Source organism: Gymnogyps californianus, chromosome 15 (assembly GCF_018139145.2).
Source record: "Gymnogyps californianus isolate 813 chromosome 15, ASM1813914v2, whole genome shotgun sequence".
NCBI classification, from domain to species: Eukaryota; Metazoa; Chordata; class Aves; order Accipitriformes; family Cathartidae; genus Gymnogyps; species Gymnogyps californianus.
Window position 1 is genome coordinate 551,310 of NC_059485.1, and position 23,763 is coordinate 575,072.

Genomic DNA, 23,763 nt, shown 5'->3' on the forward strand with positions numbered 1-23,763 from the left:
CTAGGGCTGAAACCCAGCTCAGTCCAGCTCCTCGGCAAGGCTGGGTCCTGTGCAGGGTCCCTGGGGAGGGGGAAGGATGTCAGTCCCCGGGGAGGGACACCGGAGCACCGGCCAACCTGCCAGGGGCTGGGCTGGTGGTGACCACGGCAGCCGGGGGAGCACAGCTCGGCCGGCACCTGGCAGGGCGATGCAAGCCGCCCTGGCAATACTGCCCGGCACGCTTACGGCTTCGTAACCCCTTGTCTCCTCCTGGGAAGTGTCTCCCTCTGCCACTGCCATGCTTCATTTCACCTCTGCTAACGAGGGGCTGCAAGCCTGGCGGCTCTGTTGTACCTGCCGCTCAGGCGCCCAGCCGGAGCACCAGCCCGCTCCCTGCATGCTGGCCCCACACACTCTCAAGACAAGCTTTGAAAGATGCTTACACTATTAATGGGGTATATTTATAACTGTTTATCTCTGTCAGTTGGGTGGAAAATTGCCAGATGTGTCGTTTGCCTTCATTACACAGACATCTCTCGTGTTATCTGGATCAGTGCTTTTAAGCGGTGTGTCAATACCAGGGAAAAGCTCATTTCTTCTGCATGGTGTTGATGTTTGTAGGATCTGCCTTAGAGAGTATGGAGAACAACACCCTGGCGGCAAGTCTCCGTACGGGACAGATCTCTGTCCTCCGCTGCTCTGGATATTAGTCTCGTGGAAGGAAAAGGGAGTAGCAGAGCTGAGAGCCTCCTAACCGGGGCTCCAGAGCAGCCAAGGCTGCCTGAGTTGGGCACTACTGCCTCGGAAAGCAGTACCCTGCCCCTCGGGCCAGCTCGCTGGGGATGGCTGCGGGCTGGCTCCACGCCGCGGGGTCCGGCTGGCGCTGGGTGAACGCAGCCAGGCACGGGGAGGATGAGTGGAGCGGCCGGCACAGAGTGGGGCTGGTGCAGCTGGGGTCAGCTGGCCGGAGAGCGGCTGCCCCTTCCCAGGGCTGTGATGTGCTCCGCTGCCACGGTGCTGGCACCTCCGGGGCAGCGACCACCCTGGGGCTGTGTCCTGTGCTCAAACACAGATTATAGTGCCCGCCGCTACTTAAGGTTACAGGATTAATGACCCTTCTTGACAGCTGTAAGGTCCAAATGGGCACACTACCTCAACACAGAAGCTTCTGTAACCGTTTCCTGGAGCTGATACCACGTGCCACCCACCGCCGCTTTGGAGGCACCGGGAAAGCCACCGGAGAGGGCCCTGCGGCAGCTGTGAGAAGTGCTCAGGAGCGGCAAGGGGCTCCCAGCTGGGCAGGGGGTCCCGCAGAGCACAGACACCCCATGGGTAGGAGAGGCAACTCAGTGTCATGCAGATATCCCTTCCAACACAGAGCAAGGGAGAAAGATAAGAATGGCTTAAATAGAAAGAAATTGTCTCCAAATAAAATGTTTTTCCTCGTTTCCCGTGATACAGTGAAATTTCTTCACGGACAGATAGTCAGAGTAGAGTCCATTACACTCCACGCTTTTTGCCTTGAAACATAAATAGCTGTATATCATAGAAGTGTTTGTTATGAGGAAATGTGTATACTAGAAAAAGTTAGACATTAAATCATTATTTCATGCAGAAAGATATTGCTAAAGGGAGAGGATTACTTACTATATTAATTCTGTCCTTCAGCTACCCGTACATCTCTCTGCACATAATGACTTTAGTCACAAAATGTATTGTTGAAACAATCCCGTTTCCTCTCAATTCTGATTTCCTCGGAGACCGCACACACGGTGCGCCCTCCTTCCCGGCCCCGTGCCCAGGTGCAGCACGGGGGGCAGCGGGGCAGCCCACCTCCCAGGCAGCCCACCGCGGGGCAAAGCGCAGGAGGGGTCTGCAGGAGGGCCCCCCATCCCGCCTCTGAGGACGGGGAGAGCGGAGGGGATCCAGCGGCTGCAGACCCTTCCCTTCCCTGCACAGCTGCTGGGGGACGGGGGATGCCCGCCTCCACCCGAGGGGCTCATCGGCCGCGCTGAGGCGATGCCCACCCTAACAACAAACCAGCCCTCCTCTGCCAACACGGGAGTCGAGCACAGGCTGCACGGCTTGTCCTGCAGCGTGGTGAGTTAGCAGCAAATAAATGTCGTCTTCCCAGTGGCTGAGGTCTCAGCTGTGCGCAGCCCCCACTGCCCCCGCTGCCCAGGCTCCCAGCCTGGCACGAGGCAAAGCCCCGGTCACGGTCCTTTGAGGGTGCCGGATCCCACAGAGCTCCTTTGCTGGGGTGTCTGGCGGATCCTCTCTGACACGGGTGAGACATGTCCTACCCCACCCAGAGCAGCCGTGGGGCTGGGCGCTGGCAGCACGAGGAGCTCTCTGCATTATTCTGCAAAGCCCCAATGTCTTTCTCCTCTGCCATTCTAGAGCATCACTAGGTTAGAGCAGAAATTCCTGTTAATCTGTGGGCAAATCCTTCCACGGAGAAACCTTCTGATCCGGCAGCCTCTATCCTTGCATGGGGTGCATATGGGCAAGTGCTCATATATATTGGGCTATTAGACCTTGCGTTACACCTAAAAATTTCCAAAATATCCCTGTTGGTGGCATAAAGTAATAGTGAAGTGACCCTCAAATTATTTCTTCTGATTTCAAGTCTTTTACCTGAAGTTGGAAGAGCTTCTTAAAAGGCATCAAGAATTTTCTAATCAGATTTCTTTTCCAATGAGTGACTCATAGAGGGATAGTTTCTGAGGTCAGCAAAACCAAAAAAACCCCGAGCAAAAGGCACCACGAAAGCTGGGGATGTGAGAGCATTGGTTTGTTTTGATGTTTCTGCCTGGGGCCGTCGCAGCCTGTTGGCACAGGGCGCAAAAGCCACCGCACCGCACTGCGCGGGGGTCACAGGCACCCAGCACCGTGCCAAGGAGGCAGCGGCAGAGGGCAGGGGGCTGGAAAAAGGAGCTCATTCGTGCTGACAAAGCTATAACAGGTCATTGCGGGTTTGCAACCCGGCCAGCTAAATAATCCCCAAGTTGCTCTCCTCCCAGGCTCGGGTGTCAGAGAAAAACGCTTTGTTCCAGTATGTGAACAGCTCCAGCTGATGGCTGGAGCTCTTGCCTGATGTTCTGGTTTCCTGTATTTGCTGATGTAGATGCAGAAAGCTCCGTGCTACACACAGGATAGGGAAAAGCAGTAAGCAACAGGGTCTTATATCACCATCTAGTATGTCATCCTTATTCAAAGGGCTCTGTTTGAAACCTGGCATTGGCATATACAGAACATGTTGCATCTTTGCTGGTACCTCTTCAATCTGGTTTGCAAGACATCCTGGAGGATGTGACCTTGGAAGGCAGGCGGAATATCGAACCTGCATAATAAGAGCATCTCCGCATCGGTGGCAGCCTGTTGGGTACAGGGCAGTTAATAAATAATAAGGATGTCAAAGATAACAGCAGGAAAGTGGGAGCAGGTAACAGCTTTGCAGCCAGCTTTCTGACAGCCGCCTGGCAACGTCCAATTAAGAGGCGTGCGCTGCCGTTCAGCCCAGCGCGGAACGCGTCCGGTGCCGGGACCGGGGGCGTCGCGATGCCGGCACCAGGGCAGCCTGCAGCACTGCATTTACGGCACGCGCTCCCAAAGGCGGAGGGAGCAGGCAGACGCTTTGCAGAGCTGCACGGGTCTTCTGGGGAGCAAATCCCTGGAGGCAGCGAAAGGCGCCTGGCCACGGCGCTGGAGAGACAAAACGGCAGCGGATTGCCGGGAGGAGCGATGCTCGCCGGCCCAACGTGAAGGGGTGTGCAAAGGGTGGTGAAACCCTGCATGGAGCAGGGGAAGGAGACGTTGCAAGAGGCAGTTGGATCAGCTAAATGCGGGACTCGCTTTCTCAGGGCTTGCAAGAGAGGGGCACATCGGCCCTGGCCCCGTGCCGAGGTGCAGGCGCTGCCGTGGCAGCTCCTCGGGACTACCGTCCCTGCTCACACAGGTGTTTGTTTCAAGGGTTGAATTATATCATACCACAATTCAAATATTAGGAATCTGACTATGTTTGAGGTGTAATTGATCTTCTGATGACTTTTTAAACATCTGGTAAGAGGGGACTGCTTTCCAAACAGCAAAATCTACACCAAAATGATCTTGATTTGAATAATAAGTATTCCATCCTTGTTTGGTAAATATACCCAGTGTTAATGGTGCTTAATGGTGCCTGTAATTGGTGTCTAAAGTTATTTAAAAGTAAATTTACTAGAAAATAATTAGCAATTTTATAGTTCACTACTTCCTAATTTTGTTGATAAAAGTTTTTCAGTGGTTTTTATCAGATGACACAATAGGGCTGTGCTGTGAAATAGCTTTTTTCAAACTAGCAGGAAATTGTGCACACAAAATAAGATAAAAAAATTTTCCCCCTAATTTCTTTGCCTGGCAGCCAGCCCCCTCTCTCCTTTTGTTATCCACCGATTTATCCTTAATCAGCAGCAAGTGAAACTTCCCAGGCATTGCTCGGAGATTTGTTCTTTGTGACCTTGGGAGGTGCAGCCCGAGCTGCGAGGCCAGCAAGGAAAGCCGTCCCCCGCTGCAGGGACAATCCTGCTGTCCCCCACTGCAGGGACAATCCTGCTGTCCCCAGCTGAGGCAGCCCTGGGTCTGGGGGGCCGGTGGCTGGTCCCTGCCTGCAGAGGAAAGCGGGGTTGTGCTCTCCATGGGTCCCTGACCTGATCCCATGCAGGGCATCTCTGGGGATGCTGCCCAACGGGCTGGAAACTCCCCCATGCCTGGGACCCTGCAGGCTGCATGCTGGCCCAGGCGGTCCTGGTCCTGGTCCTGGTCCTGGTCCTGGTCCTGGCTGCGGCATGCGCCTTCCCCCAGCCCTTTTGGCACCGGTGGGGCCGCGTCCCGTGGAGTGGGTCAGAGCGGCTGCTCGGGGCCGGACTGGCTGGTGGCGGGTCATGGCCAGCGCCCGCTGCGGGTCTGCCGGTTGTGGGGTGTTGGTGCTGCTGGGGGGGCCAGGAGAAATGGAGCAGAGAAATGCAGCTGCTACAACGTTTTATTGTTTAGTGCTGCAGGTTCAAGTGTTCAGTTCAGGATTTTCATATTGTTCAGGTACAGAGTGACACCGACAGACAGAGACGCGTTCGGGAGGAGGCGACAGCACAGCAGTTTGGTTTCAGAAAAGACTAACTCTCCAATTTCCAGTCTCTGAACCATAAAGTACCAGCTTTTCCAGAACAATGAATCACTCAGCCTGTGTATAAAATTAAATATAATTTATGCTTTGCTAATTGAAATCAAATACAAAATTCAATTTCCTGTGTATTCTAATGCTGACATTTGAATAGTTTAAAAAAAAAGTGTTATTAACCTGACTCTCTCTCATTTGGCAGGCCACTCTCCGGCCAGATAGAAAATAATTCCCCTGTCAAGCCCCTGCATTAGCACGGCAGACATGGGGTGCATTTCAGAAAAACAGAAAACAGAATAAGCCCCCCCAGAGGCCCCCCCGTGCTGCCCGTGCCCCCAGCCGGCCCCCGGGGTGGCTGGCGCAGCCCCGCTCCCTTCCAGCGCTGCCAAGGGGCTGGTGGCACCGCGGTGGCACCCGGGGAGGCCGGGGGGTCCCATCCCGCCGTGCTGGGGTGGTCGGTGTCTGCGGGGCAGCCACCCAGGGGCGGAGGAGCGGGGCCTCCTCTCCCGCCGGGCACTCGGCGGCTCCTCCCGAGCTGGAGATTGCAGCCGGTATAAAAAATAAACCTCTGAACATATGGCAGAAAGAATGGGAGCGAGAGTTGGGGTCAGGCGGGCGAGGCACAGGCAGGCCCAGCACCTCCCGCTGCCCACCCCGCTTCTGTAAACCATCGGGTGGCCCCTCCTGGGGGGGCCGGGGGCCAGGCCCGGCTGCGCCCTGCTCCTGCTGGGAGCCCTGCGCTGGGAGCCCTGCGCTGGGAGCCCTCCTCCGGATCCCTGCTCCAGAGCCTTGTTCAAGCTGCAGGACTGAACCCCAGGCGCAACAGTGCTTCGTCCCAGTGCAGGACGGACGCTCCTGCCTGGCCCGACCATACGCCATGACTTCCCTAATGGGGTGCTTCATTGGGTTGTAATTCTCAGATAAACGTGTGTTTTCGGATCTCCTGTCCCTCCAGCGAGGGGCATGATGAGAAGAGTGACAGTGGCTTGATGGCAGTCAGGGACAGGAGGCTCTTCCTGGGTGAAGCCGGTCTGAGCTGCCCGGGGAGACACAGGGCAGCGCTCGGACCAGACCAGACCAAGGCTGGGGTGGTCAGGGAGACCTGCTGGGAGGGGATGGGGGTTCTCAGGGGCTCTTTCAAGCTCAAGGAGACCTTGCTTGGAGAAAAACTGCTCCTGGTTAAGCTGTGGATGGGGGCTGAGAAAGTCCGAGCTTTGGCCATGGAGGTGATGCACAGTGCCACGCTGATGGCCGTACCAGCTGCGGTCACACGCAGCCACCAACCTGCCAGGTCCCGGGCACGCCGGGACGGTGTCCCCTGGGGAGCCAAGCCCCTCTGGCAGGCAGCCAGGGCCACCGGTCCCACCATCTCCACTGGCAGGCTCCGCTCAGCACCATCAGGGCCAGCCCGCCGTGGCGTCGGGGCTGCAGCACGCTGGGAACAGGCAAAAATTCCTGGACATCGCTCCAGTGAGGAGTCTGGACCCTGGGCCTCGATGAGCCCCTCGTCCTCCAACTGAATCCATCGAGCAGCTTGCACCAAATTGTGTAACAACAGTTTTCACTTAGGAGCTGATCTGACACTTTAATAACGTGTGAAACACTGTAAAATTATTCCTGTTACATACTTCCAATTTTCATGTAATAATTTGAGGTTTTGTGGGTCTGTGAAAAACTGTGTTATGTCAGCAGCTGTTTTTAAATCTAATCAGGCTAATAGGAAGTGACATGACATTAGCAGGGACCTTGCGGTGCCCCTCCAGCACGGCCCACGGTGTAAATTTTCCAAATGGCTTCAGCTCTTTTTTCATCCAATCCAAGGCACCAGCACCACTTCATGGTGTAATGAACCACACAACAGGCCATGAAACCCAAAGCAGGTTGAGCTTGTTACCCAACGCAGCAGTGATTTAATTTGGTTAGCTGGATCAGTAGGGATTTCTTGCCACCTTAATCAAAACTGAGTCTTGGTCCTCCCACAGCGATCTCACACTGCATCTCTGCTGCTTTCCAACAGCCAGGGACCCGCCACCCGAAAGGGGACGGGGGACTCGCACACAGCCACACTCCACCCAGGAGGCATCCTTACCACGCATTAAAACAAAGAAAGCGGCCGGCAATGTTTGAGTGCCCTTAGAAATCACCCAGTGAAGGGAACGTTTCGGCAACAGTAGCTCTGCGTTCCTCCTTGTGTTCCCTCTCTGACTGTTCTTCTCTCAGTAATGGAGATGGAAACAGTGCAGCTGGGTCCAGGTGCTGCTGGCCTGCTCTCCACTGGTTCCAGCATGCCGCTCTCATCACATTGCTGGAGGATCCAGCTGGGATATGGGTTTATTCTACAGTTTCTACCAGGATTTGCAAATTTGGTTGACGTGGTCATTTCCACTAGAAAGCACACATTTTTTGTGCAGAGCAGTGCTCACCCTGGGAATTAATTGCTTTTTTGTAATTCTGAAGTAAAGATGAAGGCTGCTTCCTCATTTTGCAAACCCGGCTGTCAACAGCAAGCAGCAGAGATCTCGTTTTCAAGGTGCAAATGAAGGGCAGTGCCAGGGGCCCCGATGGTCAGCCCTTCCCAGACCCTATGCTGGGGCTGTCCCCCATGCCTCTGCCCTGCAGTCGCCCCCCCGGTTCCTGCCAGGAACGCCTGGCTCCAAACCACGGAGCAGGGCACAGAACGGCTTTGCCAGGAGGCACTGCACGGGCACACGCGGCTCCGCACCACACCTTGGCAGCCTGGCCGGGCCGTGAGATCCCGGCTCGCTCCGAGCGGGTGCCTGGGAATGGTCTTCTGTACGGCTTCCAGGAGGAGCGGGGTGGTCCAGGGAAGGCCCTGGTTCTGATCTCACTGAGCATCCCAGCAAAGCAGGAACAACTCTCTTCCAGCAGTGGAGATACACCCAGCAGTTGGAGGAGAATCGGGCCCAGGTGTTTTGTGGCACTTGGTAAATACTAGTTTTAGTGCAACAAGTAATTGAAACATCTGGTGCAAATGAAGTTTCTGTACATAGTTCCTTTGCAGCATAACTGGCTTTATTCCTTCCACACACAAATACCAGTGTGCATGTAAATGCACGTGTCCTGCATTTACCAGGTCTGATGCTGCTGTTTGGGCAAAACTAAAAGCCAGGGCAGGAGAAATCAAATCTATGGGTTTGTCCCAGTGCTGCTGGGTTTTGTGAGCCACCCTCCTGCTCAGCTAGCCATGGCAGGAGGTGCTGGTCCTGCCTGCCTAGCTGCGAGGGGGACACCAGCAGCGAAATGTCGACACGAAGCATCCCGTCACCCCGAGGAGCCCCGCTCCCTCTGCCTCCTCCTCCTCCCACCCACCCCCTGACCCTTCAGCATCACGGGGGGGAGAGCCCAAGTGCAACCCGAGGTGACGTGCCACTACGGCTTCAGAGCTGGAAACACGGGGCGGCTTTGGCTGCAACCCTGACAGCACAAGAGTCTTGTGCTCACAAGGCTGAGCCTCTAGCCCCGAGTGAGTTTTGGGTCTCTAATGATGATTCGCATCTCAAAAGAAAAGAACTTTTTTCCTGATTTTGTGGTTCTACTTATCACTTTCTTCCTGCTCCCACCGGAAATCTTGGCCCGTCATTTGGTAAAACATGACATTGAAGGGTTTGTAAAACTTCCGCAGTCTGTGGATGACGTCTGGGTCTATTTTGGGGTGAGTTCGACCCTTGGACTTGCCCAAGCACCGGGGAGCACTGCTGTCCTCTGGCTTCTTTAGACAGGGGAACCCCTTGGTTTTATTAAAATAAAAATGTTTCTCTGTCACAATCCTCTTGAGGCCTAAGAAGTCCTGAACCTTGGCCATTTCTCCGGCCGGGTCAGTGATGAGCCTCTCGCCACTGACAAAAAGGATTTGGGAGAGGGGGAAGTACTGGAGCCAGTTCTCCAAGTGCAGGGCGTAGATCCCGATGCGGATCGCGCTCCAGGAGGCGTCAATCAGCCCCAGGGTCCGGTTCTTGAAGGCCAGCACCTCGAAGGTGGGGATCTCCGGCTTCTTGGAGAGCGTCTGCGTGTAGTCCGAGATGGCCCGGGTGACAGGGTTCCTCACCACCACGATCAGCTTCGTGTCCTTGGCCATGGAGTGAATGCGCCTGGGGGCCTCGTTGGTCACAAAGTAGCTGGGGGTCTTCTCCATGGTGATCTGGCCATCCAGTGTCTTGGGCATCACGTTCCTGCGCAGAAGCAGAGGAGGGGTGGTTAGCAAGGGGCCAGGCACGGGCGGACACCTCGGTGTCCCTCCTGCCCCATGCAGGTGTTGGCGGGACGTTCAGGAGGCGGGATGCTGCCACACCATGGATGCTGCGGGCCCCAGGGACCAAAGCACTTCTGGCTTTGTTTCTTCTCGGACCCTGGACATGGCGGGCACCTGCAGTGTTAAATCAGCCTTGGTAACACATTATATAGTCAGTTCGCCATAGGCATATGTAGACAAAAGTTAATTGACAATAAACCTGTACAATACCTGTCTGTTCAGCAAGCCATCTGCTTCCATTTGCTCAATTAAGCCTATTCACTTCAGAGCCTTGTACCAGAGTGGTGCAGTTAGGATTACACAAGACCTTTTTGTTATGATGACATGCTTTTAAATGTCTCAGCTAATAAAACTTAATACAGAATAAGATCCCTTGCTTCTAGTACAATAATTAAATTTATTTACTATCTTGTGTGTGAGAAAGAATGACTTTTCTTTTATCTCTAATTCACATGCTCTGTCAATAATTAATTGCTGCTGGGTTTTGAGCTTCCTGTGCAAGCACTTTTATTAGCCAAAAGGAATTTGCCTACTGGATAAATTAGCATGTAGCAAGACTTTCCTGGATAGCATATTACCATATTGTAAAATGAAACTGCAGCGAGATAGCATTTATATCTAAGAAAATGAAGAGGTAAATGCTTGTCCCGGCTGCCCCCAGTTAAAGATTATCATAGCAAGCCGGAAGGTATTAAATGATGTCCCCTGCAAGAGCGTTACAGCCTCTTTCACACCTCCTCAGCCGCCGGGTGCTGGAGAGGCTGGAGGTCAGGGCCACGAGCCAGGCACCGACCCACCTTCTGCTCCTGCGCATGCCGTGGCTGTGGCCGTGGCCGTGGCCAGCCCCAGCCCTGCCGCCGTGCCCCCCGCCCCGCAGGGCTCCCCTCCGGCACCTGCTGTGTCATTGGCAATAGAGATGCCCGAGTGGGAAACTGGCTGGATCCCCAAAGCCGTGAGACACCCTGCCTCACCCGCCGGCAGCGACCCCACGCAGGCACTGACCCGAGCGGCGCGGAGGGAGCACCGCCAGCCCCTGCCGCCCTTCCCGGTGCCCTCCGCACCGACCAGGCAAGGCGAGACAACGCGGGAGGCCGCAGAGTCGCCGCGCCCGCGTGTACAGCCACGTCTGCTGGAGCGTTCCTGTGCAAGGCTTTCCGTGCCCGCAGTGTACCTGTTCAAAGGTTTTACAGGCACAGTACTGACTGCTTCTTAAGTGTGTTTTAACAATTTTTTTACCTTCAGCTTTTCAAATACTCGTGCCTAGGCACACCCACACGAAGCGTAGTTTGTTTAACCTGTTGTTGGCTAATTTGCCCCGAAGATGCAGTGCCTGATGATGCTGCTGCCCCGGAGGCACGAAGAGGAGCAGTGTCACTGCTCCCAGGAAGCACTTGTGGCACTGGCCAGGTCTCCTGCAGCAGACACGGAGGATGACGATGCTCAGGGTCTTGCAGGATTATCCCTTCATATTGCAACTATTTTTAGTACAAACATATGGTGAGGAAACAATGTGAATAGGCTGGAAATGGTTCTGCAACAGCACCTTGGGCACCGGCGACCGCAGTGATGCTGACGTCAAACCGCCGAGCCCCAGGAAACAGCCATTTCAGGAATTACGCAGCTGAAGTCTGCAAGCAGAAGCGGCTGTCAGGCGAGGCCCAGCTAGATTTGCCTGTCAGTGTTGCCTTGTATTTGTGACTGCTAAATGCATCGGCTTGCTTTAAACCTCTCCGTAATCTATGTATTTACCGCTGGTGTAATCCACCCAGCTGGGCTTGTTTTGCCAAGGTGCTGCTGGAGAAGGTGCTGGGTCTCCTGTCCAGGCAAGAGCGAAGGTGGGTTTGGTGCTGCCACAGGGCTGCTCATGCCTTCCGCACTTTTGGGTGAAGAGGCCAGCGGGGTCCTGTGGCTGCCCCCCTCCTGCAGCCAGCATCTTTCCTGTTGAAAAATCTCTAGCTGAGTCCTGGCAATGGGGGTTTGCAGGGGAGCAGGGCTGCAGGACTCCAGCTCACCCATTTCAGGGCTAGCACGCTGGTGGCCAGGCCCTGCCAGGGAGCTCATCCCTCCAGCGTGGTGCCCCGCCAGAGCTGCCTTCCCAACGTGGCGGGGCATCTGCAGTCCCATCTTCTGCCCAGAGCACTTCGGTGCTTTGTCCCTGCCTTGCATCAGCCATTTGAGTAGCAGTGATACGCAAGGAGCAAGGATTAGGCAGAACGATGCATCTTGAGGTATTTTTCCTTTAAGAAAAGCCTGAACAAATTAAGAGGGATGCAAGCACTTGGGGACTGCAGATGCTACAGAATTACAGACTAGCTTTCCTGGGGGAGATCCAGCACCTGGATTTAACAGCCCTGTGGGAAGGAAGCATCTTTTATGGCTATCCACATCACAGCAAGGCCTACAGCGTGATCAGGGATTGAGTCCTCAGGTGCCCACTGCTGTACAAATAGGGTGCCCTTCAGCTGAGCTTCGGCTGAGCAGGAGGTTGTGTGAGTGGTGCAAGGAAAGTGCACAGAAAATGAGACCGGGAGGTTGAGCCCGTGGGCAGGCAGCACTTGCCCCGAGAAGGACTGGAGCAGAAGTGCTCCCTGCTGCTCTCCGAAAGCATCTGACGGACAGGAGAGCATCACTGACGGCCGGAGTGGGGCTTCCCCTCCCCAGCGCCACGCAGCACCCACGCTCCAGCTTGCCGCCCTGGCTGGGGGCAGCGGCCAGCTGGGCACGGGCACCACCGGCTGCAGGGAGCAGTGGCTGGCGACCGACCCTGCAACGGCATCCCGCCAAACTCCCAGAGCTGCACTGGGGCTCACCCGACTTCTCAGCCTCTGTGTGATTCTGGCTGGTGTTTGTATTCCCATGGAAATTGCATTCACTCAGCAGCACGTCTCTGAGAGTGACTGGCCAAAGATAACCCTCAATTTCAGGATGTGACCCACTACAGAAATCTCCCTGCTGCAGAGTCCCACTCACTGGCCTTGGCAGGTGCTGCCTTTGCATGCACAGCGAGCTTGCAGTGCACCAGTCCTTTCTGTGTTGCCCACAAAATACAAGCGTGGCTGTGTAAAATTTTCTGTTTGATTTTTTTTTTTTTTTAAAATATTGCTTAACAAACTTGGAACTGAAATGCTAAAATTTCTGCACGGAAATTAGGTCTCGGTCTTGATGTGACAGAGCGGTGAAAGGAAGGAGGAGAGCTGGGGGGGGCTGAACGGGAGGAGGGCTGGCGGCTGCTCTCACAGCCCAGGTGCTAATTGCCGGCGGTGGAGGAGAGGGAGCCATCCACCTCCAGCAAGGACGAGGGCCACGATCACGGAGCATCCATTCCCCGCAGCACCACCAGACACCCCGGGCCCAGCCTTGCAGGTGCGACTCGCTGGTGGAACCCGGCCCCGAGCCCGCACTAGCAGCCAAGGCAGCAAGCTAAACTGTCTTGTAGAAGCTGTTTAGAGAAACAGCACTGAAGAGCGGGCCAGCAAGGACCTCTGAACAATGACTCCATTTCCCTGCTACCAGGATCTCCCTTGGGATCAGGCGTTTTGCTTCGAACACACCCAGCTGCAGGGGCTCAATCACTCCCTGCCATCACCACCCTCTGCTGCACTCACTCACTTGCCTGGAGAGGCATGAGCAGCACAGTGATATTGCTGGCTGCGGTTCTCCCCACCACGTCCGATCTAGCCCCAACCTGGCAGAGTGCTCGTAGCATTGCCGTCTCCCTCCTGCTGCTGCATCATCGTCATCCACCCAGATGCCAGGAGGCAAAGCCACTCCTGGCTGTGCTGGCTGAGGTTTAGCTATTGCAGTCATCTGCATGTTGCAACCTGCTCCTCCAGAGAGCATGAATCAGGTGTGGTGCTACATCGATCTCACCAGGGTCCAGGCTCCAGCCCTTGGGGCAGCATCTGGCACTGGAAAGCACTTTGGCAGTGGCTGGAGGCGGTTTCCAGCCCTGTTGGGATGAGCACTGCACACAGACTGAGCCAAAATCTCTGCCCGAAAGAGCTTCCAGAAGAAGAGTGGGAGCCTGTGAGGAGGAGCAGCAGCCACGCTGCAGGAGCCAGCGCCTGTGGCTGTCCTTGGGGCTGTGCGATCAGCCTCGGAGAACATGCGGAGGACTGAGGCAAAGAACTGAGACCAGGGAATAAAGGCACTTCCAATCCAGTGACTTTGCCCAGGACGCTCCCAGAACAGGTTTCTATTGAACCATTAATTACCAAAATCAATGTGTTACTCTTCTGTTCCTTGCTCCACAAAATAGTTATTTTACCATCAGTTATAGCTAGTAATTTGTATGCATTTCCTTTTTAACGGATTGTGTCACAAGCTAGCTGCAGACCACGTTTTACCCTGCTGCTTGCTGTCCTGTGCTAACACCCAGAGCACCTCCAGAGTCCCAGAGCTGCCAGCCCCCAGGGACAAAGGTACTGCAGCCGCGGCGGTGGCTGGGAGTTTTCCTGCCAGGTCGCCTATCTTTGACACCAGTCAGTAATGGGAGCCTCTGAGGAAGGACCGAGAATCTCTCAACCAGCTATGGGATTACTCTGCCCATGCTCCTTTCCTCCTGATTGCCATTGCTCAAGATTTAATGAAGTCCTGAAGCAGAAAGTCTGAATATTGCTTCCCAATCTCTGTAGTTAGTGGCAACTCTAGATATGGTTAACATGCACAGAAGTGTCCAGTCCCTCCTGTGTCTTCCTAAGTTCTCTGCTCAAAGACATCAAGCAGCAACAGGGTCCATGGACGCGTCCCTCAGTGCTCAGGCAGTGTTTCTCCTTCAAGCCGGCTCTGTATTCACTGCTGTCCTGCTCTGCGAGGATGGGAGAATGACCATGGAACGTCATGCCCAGTATATAAACGGGGGGAGTTGGCCAGGAGGGGCGGATCGCGGCTCTGGCATTGGTCCAGATTGCAGCTCATCTGGGTGGTGAGCAATTGCATTGTGCATCACTGGTTTTTTTTTCTCCCCCCCTTCCTTTTTTTGTTATATACCTTTTCATTACTATTATTATATTTCATTATTACTATTGTTAGTATTATATTTTACTTTAGTTATTAAACTGTTCTTATCTCAACCCACGAGTTTTACTTTTTTTCCCTTTCCTCCTCCTCACCCCACTGGGAGAGGGGAGGGGGAAGCGGCTGCGTGGTGCCGAGTTGCTGACTGGGGTTAAACCACGACAGGAGCTCTCCACCTTCTCCCTTTATCCCAACCTTCATTTTACACCATGGTAAAGCTTGAAAGGGCTGGGCCAGCTCTGATGCTCCCTTTGCCAGCTCTCCACAGGAACACTGAAGGTCTCAGTTCGCGGCAGGTTCTCCCAAAGCATCCCTTCCAGACCAGGGGCATGTTTGATCCTGAGCTGGTAACGGGGGTGAAGCTCTGGGGAGGCTGACCTGGGGCTGTCGTTACTGCTCCTGCTGCTGCTGCTGGGAGCTTGGATCAGCGCTTTGAGACAAGAGGGTCAAACGGGACCAACGGGATTGCAGTGAACCCGTGGCGTGTGGCACTATGGGGAACGGGAAGAGGCAGCTCTGATTTTTGAGCGAAGAGGGCATCAGCTGAGACAGCGGCAGCCTGGATAACAGGAGAAGGAGCAGCGTGTAAAAGTCCTTCTGCCTTGCAAATGGTGCTGGACTGCCAGGGAAGCACCACACACCATTACCCCGTGGTGTTCAATTACCCTGACACCCGCGCAGCAGCACTGCACACTTGTTTGTGCTGTCTCACACAGGATAAGCTGTTTTCCTATGCAATTGTCTGAGCAGAAGGAGGGACCAGCATAGGCAGAATTGGCTGGTGTGTGCTCCTCTGAGTCAGACACCCTGGCAGCATGCAGCAGGCTGTCAAATGTCAAAATGTGGCAATTATGAGATGCTAAAAGCTCTGCTGGACTAGGAGCGATGACTCTCAGGCAACAGGGCTCGAGGGGACCATTGCTGTCGTCTGCTCTGTCCCTCTCCATCGCGCAGGCAGACCTGCCCTGGCCTGCCCGGGACCACCCGGAGCACTGCCTCCACCAGCACATCTGCTCTGCAGCAAAGCGAGGAGCAGAGGGGCTGGGCGGCCCCGGGGCGCTCCCGGGGTTAGTTAACGCTGCTCTCTGCTACTTAGCACCTCCGCTGCAGTGTGAATTGGTCTAGCCACAGCCACTAGCTTATTGCTTTTTTGTATTTGGACTCTCTCCTAGCTGACAAGATGCTGTTCTGCAAATAAGTGCCTGTGGACTCTCAAACTAAAAGCTCAGAGCAAACGGAGGCTGGCTGGGCCCCTGGCCCTTGTGCCGATGCTCTGGCTGCGCGGTCAGACCCGAGGGTGTTACTGACGGTATTTGTACTGCATTTGCTCCTGCTCCCCCCGACCAGCACCTCCCCGGCACTGCGAGTCGTCTGCAGCCCCTGGGACATTTTGGCAGGTACCCAGGGACCTGGTGCTTGCACAAGCCTTCGTTTGTTCTGTATTATGGATTGTGGCTGTGATTTGTGGGTTTTTAGATGACAACGCTTTAAAAGAGATGAAAATTAATCAGAATTCAGAGGAAGTACTGCTGCTCTCCTTCACCCACGCTGCCGCTCCTGCCCATCCCGCTGCTGGCAGGGGCTGGGTGACAGCCAGGAGCGGGGTTCCCTCTCCTTCCAGGCACTGCCGTGCCGTGGCAACAGCCCCTTCACAGACAGTTTTGTAAACAAGGATTTTGGTCTCCTCTCCTCCAGGGTCAGGGCAAGACGATCGTCTCGCCTTTAGTGTTATACTTACTTAGCTTTTACTTTAAATTATGGTTTCAATAAGCTGTTGCAAAAAAAACCCCCAAACCTCTAAGCCTTTTCTCTGTGGTGGGGACACTTCAGACAATACACTGGAAGCAAGTTGTAGTGGCTGATGTTCAAATATAAAACAAACACACCAGGGGTTTATAAAAGAAGCACGAACAAACTATTAATTACAACGGCCCCTTCAGATGATGTTATCACAATAAACAGGAGCCAAGAAATTGCAGAGCTAATAATCTGAAAGTGTTGCCACATTTAAGGACTGTGTTTAATTCCATGCACAATAAAGACAAATGGATAGCTAGGCTGGCACTGAGGAGAGACAGCAGGGAAGTAGTGATCAAGGAAAAGAGGAGGAAAAGCAGATTCAGCTTTTGCTGTACAGTTTTAAGGATAACATTGGGAGCTGCAGTGTGTCCTCGAGACTCCCCTGGCCCTGCAGAGCACCAGAACCACTGCAGCTCTGGGATGCACATGCAGAAATGCTTTTTCCCAAACTCTGCCTTGTCTCAGAGTTACTTTCTAGGGGCTGCCTTTCCTGGGTAGGCATACGGACCGCTTTGCTGAGCTCCCACCGTGCAAAGGCAGCTGTGAAGGAGGCTTGAGCTGCCAGCCCCAAGAGCCAGCGCGTCCTGCACACGTCCTGCTGCACGCAATAGCTGTTGCCAAGCGCACAGCAGAGAACAATACATGGAACCGACGGCTCCTGTTGCTAAGAATAACAAGGGTGTTAAACCTGGAGCAGCTGAGCCTCTGGCATGGCAGGAGTACTCCTCAGAGCAGTTAACCTTCACAGAGCTGCTGCCGTGTGCTCTGCCCTAATTGTGCGCGTGCCGACAAAATGCTAACCAGCTCCACGTGCTCGGGCAGGTCGTGACGCTCCAGATAGCTCTCCTCCGGTGGCTCCTGCAGAGCAATTTGCAGTCCTGGGCTGGGGCTTTGCTCCTGGAGAGGACTGCATAGCCGCTTGGACACGCTTTGGCTTTTCTTGCAGCGTTTCCTTCCCTTTTGATGCCAGGCTGGTTGATGAAGAGGCACTGCCATGCTGCAGACCACGCCTGATGCGCCTCTGCAGAGCAGCCCAGGAGGTGAAGCATTGGAATGGGACACGTCTACTCATGGCTCTGCCACTGGTCTCTACTCACCTCCCGCCCCTCCTCTGTCTCCATCGCTACCCACCTGCAAAAGGGGAGCAATGACAACAAGCCACTGGAAGGAGCTCCACCGCCACCCGGCATTAATGCCTCCTTCACTCAGTTACGGGGATGGGCGTCATTTCTTCCTGCCTGTTGGTAGCAGCATCCCTGCGCTGTGCAATGTCAAAACGAAACTTTTATTGCCATTCCTGGGCTTGGATCCAGGAATTACCTGGTCCTCCAAGCAGATGATCAAATATGTATTATTGGGTGCTTTCTTGGGCTTTTGATATTTCTCTCCTTTCCTATTCATTCCCCGGTGCTGTGGCCTGGACGCTAAGGAGGGCCAGGCTGCCCTGCATGCCCCCCCGGCACCCCCACCACTCCTGCGGCTCCCCAGTCGGACGGGGGACTCGCTGCCGTTGCTTCTTCAAGTTTTTTGCTCTGTGCATAAAAACGGCCCCCAGCCGCTGTGTGGCGATGGCCAGGACATCTGGCTCCCGGTCTCCTCCGGTTTGTGGGAAAGGCCAGCTCTCAAGCTCTCATTGGGAAAATGTGCTGTAGTAATTGTTCTTAACTGCTGGCTTCAGACAAGCTCTTTATTTTCAAAGGATACATTTTATAAATTTGTGAATTTGCATGTTGCCAAAATCCCCTTGTGGTTTATTTAAATCCAGATTATCTTGTTTATTCCTTCAGTCACAGCTGTCATTTATCTCTGTGTAGGCAGCTTGTTCACGATGTTGCAGGTTTCCTGCAATCCCACTCAAAAGGAGTCTTTGTTAACGGTATTTTCATGTTCTCAACAAGAGAAAAAAGTTCACAGCAACTCCCAGGGCTCGGAGAACCACAGAGAAGGACATGGATTTGCACGACTGCTATCCGAAAGAGGCAATGGCCAGGTGCTGCAACAGTGTCACCTGCCCGTGGAGCTCATCTCTGCTGCTCCTCAGGGTGGAGCAAACATCTGCTTTTGTCTTCTGAAAAGACAAACATGAAGTCATTTTCCTTTTTATTATTAACACATTCCGGTATAATTGCTTGAGCTGTCAACTGTGACCTGCCAGTAATTCAGCAGGCGTGGGACTTTCAAGGGGAGAACAGCTTTGCAACTGAAGACTGCAATACGCATTAAAAGCAGAACCTATTTGCTGTAAGCCCCCAAGTCAAATCTCTTGTTGAATTTGTTCAAACATAAATTTACAGCTGAATTTACATAGGTTTAATGTTTTATAATCTTTTTGGTCTGTGAATCTATATTCAAGACTGAGTGCATTAGCTTAGAAATATTGTGCTTAACGCTGAAAATAATTTTAATCTCTCCAAAGTCCAATCCTTTGCACATCACTAAACCTCAGAATCCAATCCCTTCTAATAAGAGACACAAAACTTGCATCTGTCGCTGCCTAATAGATTCATACTGCTCTAATTCAAATGGCTTGCACATGTCTGTTAAAAAACATTAAACGCAAATTGTAAAGCACTTCCAGAGAAGCGGGTGCCAGTTCAGACTGGGGCTAAAGCAAAACAAATTTCCCCAGGAGACTCACTGAAAGAGTTTAATGGATTGGGAGGTGGTGGCTGTGGGAGAAGGGGGTGAATCACCCTTCTCTGTGACTTGAGCTCTGCTCTTGCAGGACTTAATACCCAAAATTAAGGGCTGCCTGGGACCATTGGTTTCCCTCTCCAAGACAAGCAGCTTCCCCTTGTCCCAAAGTTTGCAAAGCCATTGGTGTCCATGCACAACACTCTCATGAGGGGCACCTTGAGATTGCAAGGACACTTCCTTGCTCTCTGCCAGCCACGTCCCTGCTCGGCTTCTCCCCAGTGTCTCCCAGGCCGCGCCGGACTCAGGAGCCCAGGACGCTACAGCCGGAGTGGGGGGCAGCCCCGGCTCCTGCTGCAGCCAGGGGAATAAGGAGCAGCCGGGGCTTGGGAGCATCTCACTGCCCCGCAGCAGGGCCAACCGTGTCCCCGCTGCTGCCGCACGCTCCTGCTGCGTGCTCCCTCCGGGGCTGCTCGCTCCCTCCGGGGCCGCCTGGAGCCGTCCCTCCGGCAGCAGTGTCAGCCAGGATGGAGAGCGGTCCGGTGTTGCCATACCAACGCAGGTGCTAACGCGGTGTTGACTAACTGCGAGCTGATCGGATCGGAGAGTGGCAGCATCGCGTTGCCACGGTAACCGAAATGCCAAATTGGAAATTGTGTCGATAGCAAAGTTATCCAAGAGGAGGCAAGCGTGCGCAGCGGGGCACCGGGCCCGAGCCTGGCTGGAGGCTGCTCGGCAGCCCCAGCGGGCAGCTGCCTGCCCAGGCCGCCCGGAGCTCCCGCTCGTGGGCTGATGAAACAGCTCAGGACACCGCGGAGGCTCGGCTGCGGCTGCATCCCAGGTGCCGGCCCCAGGACCTCCATTTCATGGGGCACAGCTCCCCTGCTCCCTCCTTCCCTCTCCTGCTCCTCCGTCTCTGCTTGCCTCGCAGACATGGCCAGAGGGGTCTGTGCCTCTCATGGCAACAAACCGCAAAGGACGGGGCTCCCCTCCGGCGATGGTGCAGGCAGCCCGGGCTTGTGGGGCACCGCCGGCGCTGGCTGGGCACGCTCCTGGAGGAAGAATGCCACCACGAGCATCATTCGAGCCGCTCTCCCAGACCCTGAGGAAAATGCCTTTGGAGTACAGTCTATTTCTAATGTGATTTTTCATCATCTCGCCCAGTCTAGAGTCCAACTATCTCAATGAAAGGGATTCTTCTGTGTCTCCACAAAACGCAGAATCTTTAACGGCTCATTGGGATGTGCTTAAGTTGGCCTGGATAAGAAGTTACTCCTGAGAGCCCGCTATTGATTCTGTCAGGGATTCAGAGGTTTTATAGGCATCGCTCAGGATCTCTTTAGTACTTGTACCTTCTTAATGGCTCTCATCGCCGATAGAACTGAAAACATCCCCCTGCGCACTGGGAAGCGGCTGAATCCGTGCCAGGAGACAGTGCCGTGCTGCTGCTGCTGCGGGAGCGTGGCTGCCCTCCACGGCCAGCCGGGCAAGCCTCCCAGGCAGCCCTGGGGAGAGAACCCTTCCGTGGTTCCTCCGATGCATTTTAGGAGGTGGGGGAGATACCAGGGCTAGGGAAAGAGGTGGGTGAACTTCGCCCAGGAAGGCTCCTCTCCTCCTACCACTATGCAACAAAATCAGTGGGCAGCTGGCTGAGTAGCAGGCAAAAATATAAATATGCTCTGATTTCACTGGGACCATCTGGCTCGTGCATGATAGGCGGGTAAGAATGCTATAATCATGGAGCAGAGAACTAAGCTGATCCATTAAAGTCTTTTAGCAGAAGCAACTATGGAACCTGTATTAATCCAGCAATGCTTTGTGAACAGACATCACAAGGTTAGATCCATCCAGTTGCAATTAAAAATAACCCTCGCTGTTCAGGCTGGCTTGGATAGCTATTACAGCATCGTGTTCCCCAAAGACTCTCATGTATATAGATTGTTGATGCTCGCACAATGCAATCTGAAATTATGATCTTAATGCTAAATCTTGCTTTCTTCTGTTCTTTCCTCAAGTGGATCTCCTCTGGGATATGGCTGTTGCCTTGTGCCGAAATCCCTTGCCCATCTGACTGCACAGCTCACGCACAAATTGGACACTCTCAGATCAGACAGTGCTGCTATGATTTCACTGCCTTCCTAACGGGGGGTGCCCTTAACCACCGCTTTCCTCACCAGCAGCCATGGCGAATGCATAGGGGTGTGCTGACTCCCCAGCAGCTCACCTAGAAACAGCCATCAGAGCTCTGCAAGCTCCTGGCACGGCTGGAAGTGCTCGGCACATCTGCGCCGGCGCGCACCATCTCGGGTGGCTCACAAACACGGCCCTCGGCACTACTTGGCTTCGACTGTGCAAAGCAATCTCAGTCCTGTGGATGGAGACGCGTGTTCAGTGTGACATCGTTTTACCAGGGACAAATTTGGCCCGATCTCTCCAATTTTAGTGTAAGATTTATTGTTGGTCAGCGCTCAGCTATGAAACAGGTTGTGAAAAAGGCTGGAAATGCATATTTCTAACCCCACTGCAGTCAAAATTGTTTTGACTAAGCCTCACTACCGTTCTCTGCAGAAGCACTGCGATCCTGTTCACTGGGAATATCTCAGTGTCGTCTACCAGATTTAATTACTGTCTTAATCACAGTTATAGCAAAGCAGCACCAGTCTGAGTGCCCTGCCTCTCCTCACACATGTGCTGGTATAGGGACTCGCTGACAGAGGCAGTGGTGAGTCCTGCCTCCTTTGACTGAGGATGTTCAAGTCAAGGTAGTCTGTTCCGAGCCCAGGTTTCCCTTCAACGTACAGGTACAAGTCCCTTGAGTGCTAGCTCATTCATTTGCCACTATCATAGGAGGAAGGGAAAAGACCTGGACGTCCATGACTTGGTGTAAATCCTAGGGCTGAGAAAGCAAGAAGCCAACCCAGAAAGAAGCATGCCCACCCTGAGGACTGTGTATAACCACGGCGAGCTCCACACTCGAGGGAGGCTTGGTCTTGCAGAAGGGGTTCAGACAGTTTGGGGAGTAAACAGCAGCTATTTAATGAGCAAATAAATACAAACTAGCTCTGAAAAACTTGGGGTGTCCCAATACCTGTGTCTCAGTCACGGGCAGCTTGCGCTGCAAAGTGGGTCCTCCGAAGAATGGGGATGCTCCTGTTTCTCCCCACTCCCGCTCCCCGGCCCGCTCAGAAGACGTGGTCAAGCCGAGGGTGTCACCTGCACCTCCAGGCGCTGGGGATGCGCCTGCTAATGCTCCGCACGGGGCTGACTGCAGACAGCAGTGGAGCAGAGGGGAGCAGGGAGGAGCGCCTTCCTTACATCTGCTTGGGAAGTGCCACTACCGCTGTAGCGGGATGAAAACCTGCCAGGGGGGAAAAAACATCCCCGATACAAGCGATCAAACCTCACTGTCGGTCTTTGAGATCGGCCAAACCCACTGTGTGCTGCAGAGCTGTCGCCACCCGGATTGGCCTGGAAAGCTGTTTGCAGCCCCTGCTCCCCCGGCTCGGGCAGGAGCAGCCCCCGACGGGGGTCGGTACTGGGGCTGGGCAGGGGCACGGGGCTCCCTCCGCCTTCCCCTTGCACGCTGGTGCCCAAGCAGTGCAAGCTTGGTAAGTGCAAGCTGAGGTATGCACAGGCATGCACATGCAGCCCTGGCTGTCCCAGTCCACTCCTCAACCTCAGGCAAGCCGCAGGACCGCAGCCGTGCCTGCCCACGTGCCAGTCCCCAGCACGCCCACAGATAAAACGGGCATGAACTATATGAAGTGCCGATACACGTGTTGGCCTGTGCTTGCAGGACAGAAATCCTCTCCGAAACACTAGATCCAGTGCACCTTGCTGGCAGCAGGCCATCGCAGACCTTCCCTTCCCACTTGCTTGGGAAGACCTATTCCCGAGGTGGGAGCTCGCCTCAGGCACGCAGCAGGACGAGCCCCAGCGCAGCCGGCCCTGTCCTCCTGCCCTGAACACGGCTGGCAGGCGTCTGTGCCGGACTGTGCAGGCACCCACGCAGAAGTGTTTCCATCCAGCTTTGCCTTGCTGATTGCTATGTAACATCTGTGGAAGTTTCAAGACTGTTAATAATACATGCTATTGATATTGCAGGCTACGGTTCCTGGAAAAGCCAGTTTGATATGGAAAAGATACAGCTGAGGAAGAGAGTGCTATACACGCAGTCCAGTTCACTTTAAATACTGATTTGACTCACCTGGCAGTTCAAACCATTCCTGTTTCCCAAAGATGGGCCCTTCCTGAGAAGGAAGACCATGAAAATAGAATATTAAAATGTAGTAGTATGGAGCTATACATCATGAGGAGTCCTTTTTCATCTTCTAGAAAATTTACTTCTACCAGGAAAAAAACCCTGACAATAATGGCTGCCTAAGTGAAAGCACCGCTGCTGTATCATGCTAAAAGCTTTTCAGGGAAAAACAGTAAATAAATTCCACTCTTCAGATGTATCTGGATGTTATCCTAACACAGTGCCAGAGTAATAGGCGAGCCATCAACAGCTAAAAGGCTGGGAATTGTTACGGAGGGACAACAGAGGAGCGATATCTGCAGAATAGGTTGAATAACAAAAGTAATTGTACACATCCCGCTGCTGAGCTCTTGCACCGCTGGCAGCCAGGGGAAAGGAGGAGGACTCTCGCCCCACGGGCACAGAAAGGTTGGACACGAAGCCGCCAGTGAAGGCTGCCAGAGGAGCTCCTGGCTGGTCAGAGGCAGGCGGCCAGGAGCGCAGCCCCACAGTCTTCAAACCTGTGCAATTACGTGTTCGATCTCTGGTTGTAGACGAGACAGGTCCGTGCAGGTCCACTGGTGCCGCAGGCAGAGCGGCTGAAGGCAGGGGCAGGCGGGGAGGAGGACAGGCTTCTGCAGGGAGGTGACAGGCTCTCGGGGGACAGCG

At 54.1% G+C, this 23,763-nt stretch overlaps 1 protein-coding gene across 1 annotated transcript in view; it reads right to left on the reverse strand.

Moving 5' to 3' along the window:
• Positions 1–8,687: 8,687 nt before the first annotated feature.
• The window catches only part of HS3ST4 (heparan sulfate-glucosamine 3-sulfotransferase 4), a 65,458-nt gene continuing 50,382 nt past the window's right edge, over positions 8,688–23,763 (reverse strand). Inside the window, exon 2 of the mRNA XM_050906151.1 lies at positions 8,688–9,324. Within this exon, the coding sequence (XP_050762108.1) occupies positions 8,688–9,324 (637 nt within the window). The remainder of the gene's footprint in view (positions 9,325–23,763) is intronic.